This window comes from Populus euphratica, unplaced genomic scaffold (genome assembly GCF_000495115.2).
Source record: "Populus euphratica unplaced genomic scaffold, PopEup_1.0 scaffold5.1, whole genome shotgun sequence".
NCBI lineage: Eukaryota > Viridiplantae > Streptophyta > Magnoliopsida > Malpighiales > Salicaceae > Populus > Populus euphratica.
The window spans coordinates 3,435,739-3,439,543 of record NW_011499848.1 but is presented as its reverse complement, the minus strand read 5'-3'; the positions used below and the strand labels follow the sequence as shown (position 1 = coordinate 3,439,543).

The following is a 3,805-nucleotide window of genomic DNA, read 5'->3' as shown; positions in this document are numbered from 1 at the left end:
TTAAGTTTCGATGATGATATCACTGGTACCATTAGAAAAATCTCAATAATATAAATTTAACAATATCAAGGAAGATCATCAATGATGATCGGAAAGTGTCACATAAGCTATTCAAAAATAAATAAACCCTGATATATTTAGACTGTTTAATTATCTCATTTTGAGTACTATTTATGATATTTTTTAATGTTATTTAATTTATTTTGTCCATACAATTCTAACATCATACATGATACTGCGGTCGAAGTTTTGATGTTGATCCAAAGGTTTTTTTTTTTTTGTTTCCTTAATTTTCTTCTTCCTTTTCTTTTTATTATAACCTATACTTACAACGCAGGAGTCGCAGTGTAACTCTTTATATTATATTATTTTTAAAAATGCTAAAATATAAAAATAGTCTCAAAACCTTCCAGCGAGGGGCTACCGGCACAGCTTTCTTCATTTTTTTTGGTGGATCAAATACCCAAGTTACCCTTCATGTTGTGGAAGGTTAGCTAATAATAAAATCGAAATGGCAGGGACCCACACCAAAAACGTGAAACCGCTTGTATTTCCCTTTCTCTCTCCGCAAAACTCACGGCAAAACAAATCACAAGACGACAAGAATACTCTTCATCACGGGGGGTTCAGTGTTTGAGATGCCATGAAGGCTGTGGCAATCGCATTTACCTTCTAATTGTGGTAAGGGGTTTTACACGTTGGAAAGCTCTAGGCCATTTGCCCTCTTACTTATCCAAACTAATTTGTTAAAAAAGTTGATTGATTGATCGCGCTTTGTATCGATCGAGTTTTTCACCATTTTAAAAGCATGTGTATCATCCAGTACCTAACTTAAAATTTTATTTGGTTTGATTATCAAAGGTTTCTCCTTTATCAATTTTTGTATAAGAAGACTATTTTTATTTTTAATTAAATGAAAATATCTTTAAGGGTATAGTAGGATTTATTTTATTTTTTATAACAACATATTAAAATATCAAAGATTTTTTTTTTTGTAATTTGAATTCGAAATAAACATGCAAAAACAAACCTTCTACTTACCACCATGAACGAAAATGAGAGCAAGAAAAAAATATTGTTAAAAACCAGATGCTTCAAGAGGAAGAAAGAGCTTGCATCATAGCGAGCCCTTTTCTATACAAAGTGGGAAATAAAATGTCATCGTCTAATTAACTATAAAGGGAGGAATCCATCGAATTCTTATTTTAAACTTTATCCAACGCGTGACCTCACAATTAAAAAAAAAAACCCAGCAAAGTCCACAATCCAAATTACGAAAGGATAAATCCGTGTAGTTTCGTGCCCGTCTCAGCCTCTTCAAAATCTTAACGCCCACGCGTCGGTCACCCAATTCACGAACCCCAAATAAATAAACTGGAGGAAAACTCAAAATCAGAACCTGCTTCGATCTAGGAACCCTAATTTCAACCAAAAAACAAGACACGCACCATTAAAAGCAATTCTCTGATTCTAAAATCCGAATCGATTAAAAATCAAAACCCTAAATTTCGTTTCTTTTGAAGAGCTGAAAAGGAAGAAGGTGAATTTGTGTTTAAAAAAAACGACTTCGTGATTGAGATTATGATAGTGAGTAGTCAGAAAACGGTGACCGAAACAGCAGACATGATGTGTAATGTTATTGATGTGCAATATCAACTTTGCCTGGCTAAAGATCAGCAGAACATGACTCCTTCCACTCCTGTTTTTGATTCGATTTCCACAGAAATCTCGCGTTTTGAGTCGGTACGTGCTTTCTCTTTCTTTACGGGGTTCTTTAATTTTCAAGATTTATTATCGGTTTCTTGACTTTTATTGAAGTTTTTTTTTAATGTATTAAATAGTAGCTTGTATTACCCTTTCAAGGAAGAAACTGATCACGTTGCTTTTCTTTTTTGGATTTCTCAAGATAATTGGACTGCTAAGCTTCATTGATTTGGGTGTTCTGGTGGCGATTTGATCCCGAACTGAGTTTTTCTTTGAATTTTTTTTTTGTTGGTGTTCAGGGGGGAATTTGGTCCTAAATGTTGTCGTGAGGCTATTAATGTTTAGGATTACAAGTTTGATACATGCCCTTTACTTTATGGTTAGGAATAATAGGATTAGAGCTGTTTTGTATATAATTTGAGGGTGTTTAACCATAAATTGTGGGTTTCCCCCCTTGATTTATAAGATGCATGAATGTTAGTTCATGAAGTCAAAGGTTTGCATAATTTAATAGACGGGTCTGAATGAAAACGGTATTAGGGAGTTAGAATTTGCCTACAACTGGATAGGTTACAGATAGATTTGGTGAAATCTGTGCAACCTATATTTGTTAGTGTGTAATTTTGGGTTTATTATCATTTTTTTTCCACATGCTTTCTTGTCTGTAGTGCAGTTTATTTCTTCAAAATTTTGTGGTGTTGTATTTCTTGCTTTAAGTACTGATATCGCCAAACTTGTACTTACCCCTTTCCTCTTGCATTGTAGGTTGTGAGCTGCACAGAGACCCTTAACGAAACTGCTGTTGAGTCTTCTGCTGCCAAGCCTTTTCCATGCATCCGTTCTGGTAGCTATGCTGATATTGGAACAAGGCTGTCCATGGATGATGAACACATTAGGATTGATGATCTATCTGCCCATCTGGGTTATTTCAAGTGTCCAAGTTCTTTTTATGCTGTTTTTGATGGTCATGGAGGGCCTGATGCAGCTGCTTATGTCAAGAGGAATGCAATGAGATTGTTTTTTGAAGATGTTGACTTGCCGCAAATATCAGATATTGATGATATCTTCCTAAAAGAACTGATTAATTCCCATAGAAAAGCATTTTTGCTGGCTGACCGTGCATTGGCTGATGAAAGCATTGTTGACAGTTCATGCGGAACAACAGCATTGACTGCCCTAGTTCTTGGAAGGCATTTAGTGGTTGCAAATGCTGGTGACTGCCGAGCAGTTCTATGTAGGAAAGGGGTAGCTATTGATGCGTCTCAAGATCACAAGCCTTCTTATTTTCCAGAACGCAGGCGGGTTGAGGAGTTGGGTGGTTATATCGAAGATGAATATGTTAATGGTTATCTTTCTGTTACAAGAGCCCTTGGAGACTGGGATTTTAAGCTTCCACTTGGCCCCACATCACCTCTCATTGCTGAGCCGGATGTTCAACTGTTTATGTTAACAGAGGATGATGAATTTATGATCATTGGTTGTGATGGTATCTGGGATGTTATGTCAAGCCAGGATGCTGTAAGCCTTGTACGTCGCGGGCTCAGGCGGCATAATGACCCAGAACTCGGTGCTAGAGAACTAGTCATGGAAGCATCACGCCTCCATTCAGCTGATAATCTCACGGCTGTTGTTGTCTGCTTCTCATCACCTAATCCTGTTGAGTCATGCCCACCTCAGAGACGAAGGTTGAGGTGCTTCTGCCTCTCTGAGGAGGCTCGGAACAAGCTGAAGAGCTTGTTTGAAGGCAATTGATTGTGCATTCAAATTATTTCACATTATTTACTGATATTTGATATGGTAAAGAGTTTTTTTTCTGTTTGTGGCTGTTTCACATGGTTTAGAAAAAAACAGCCAGCAGTTTTGTAGGGTAGAGGAGAATGCGGCATTAGGGTAATACATCAAGTGAGATGCGATTCTCTGTTGTAATGCAGCCAGTAGTTTTTATCTGTTTCTTGCTTTGTTTTCTCTTTTACACAGCGTCCCTGTTTTGCGACCTGTTCGCGGGGATTATGAAAACGAGAATTCAACTCGTGTGATGTTCCTCTTGATTGTAATCCTGGTTACAATTCTAATTCTTGAGAATGGGAAGCAATACTCTAGA

The 3,805-nt window shown here is 37.0% G+C and overlaps 1 protein-coding gene across 1 annotated transcript; it reads left to right on the top strand.

Annotated features, from left to right (window-relative positions):
• Window positions 1-1,242: 1,242 nt before the first annotated feature.
• Window positions 1,243-3,805, top strand: LOC105115800 (Protein phosphatase 2C family protein). Its single transcript, XM_011012828.1, has 2 exons — window positions 1,243-1,743; window positions 2,470-3,805. Exons 1-2 carry the CDS (start codon window positions 1,582-1,584, stop codon window positions 3,454-3,456), a joined length of 1,149 nt encoding a protein of 382 aa, XP_011011130.1. The 5' UTR covers window positions 1,243-1,581; the 3' UTR covers window positions 3,457-3,805.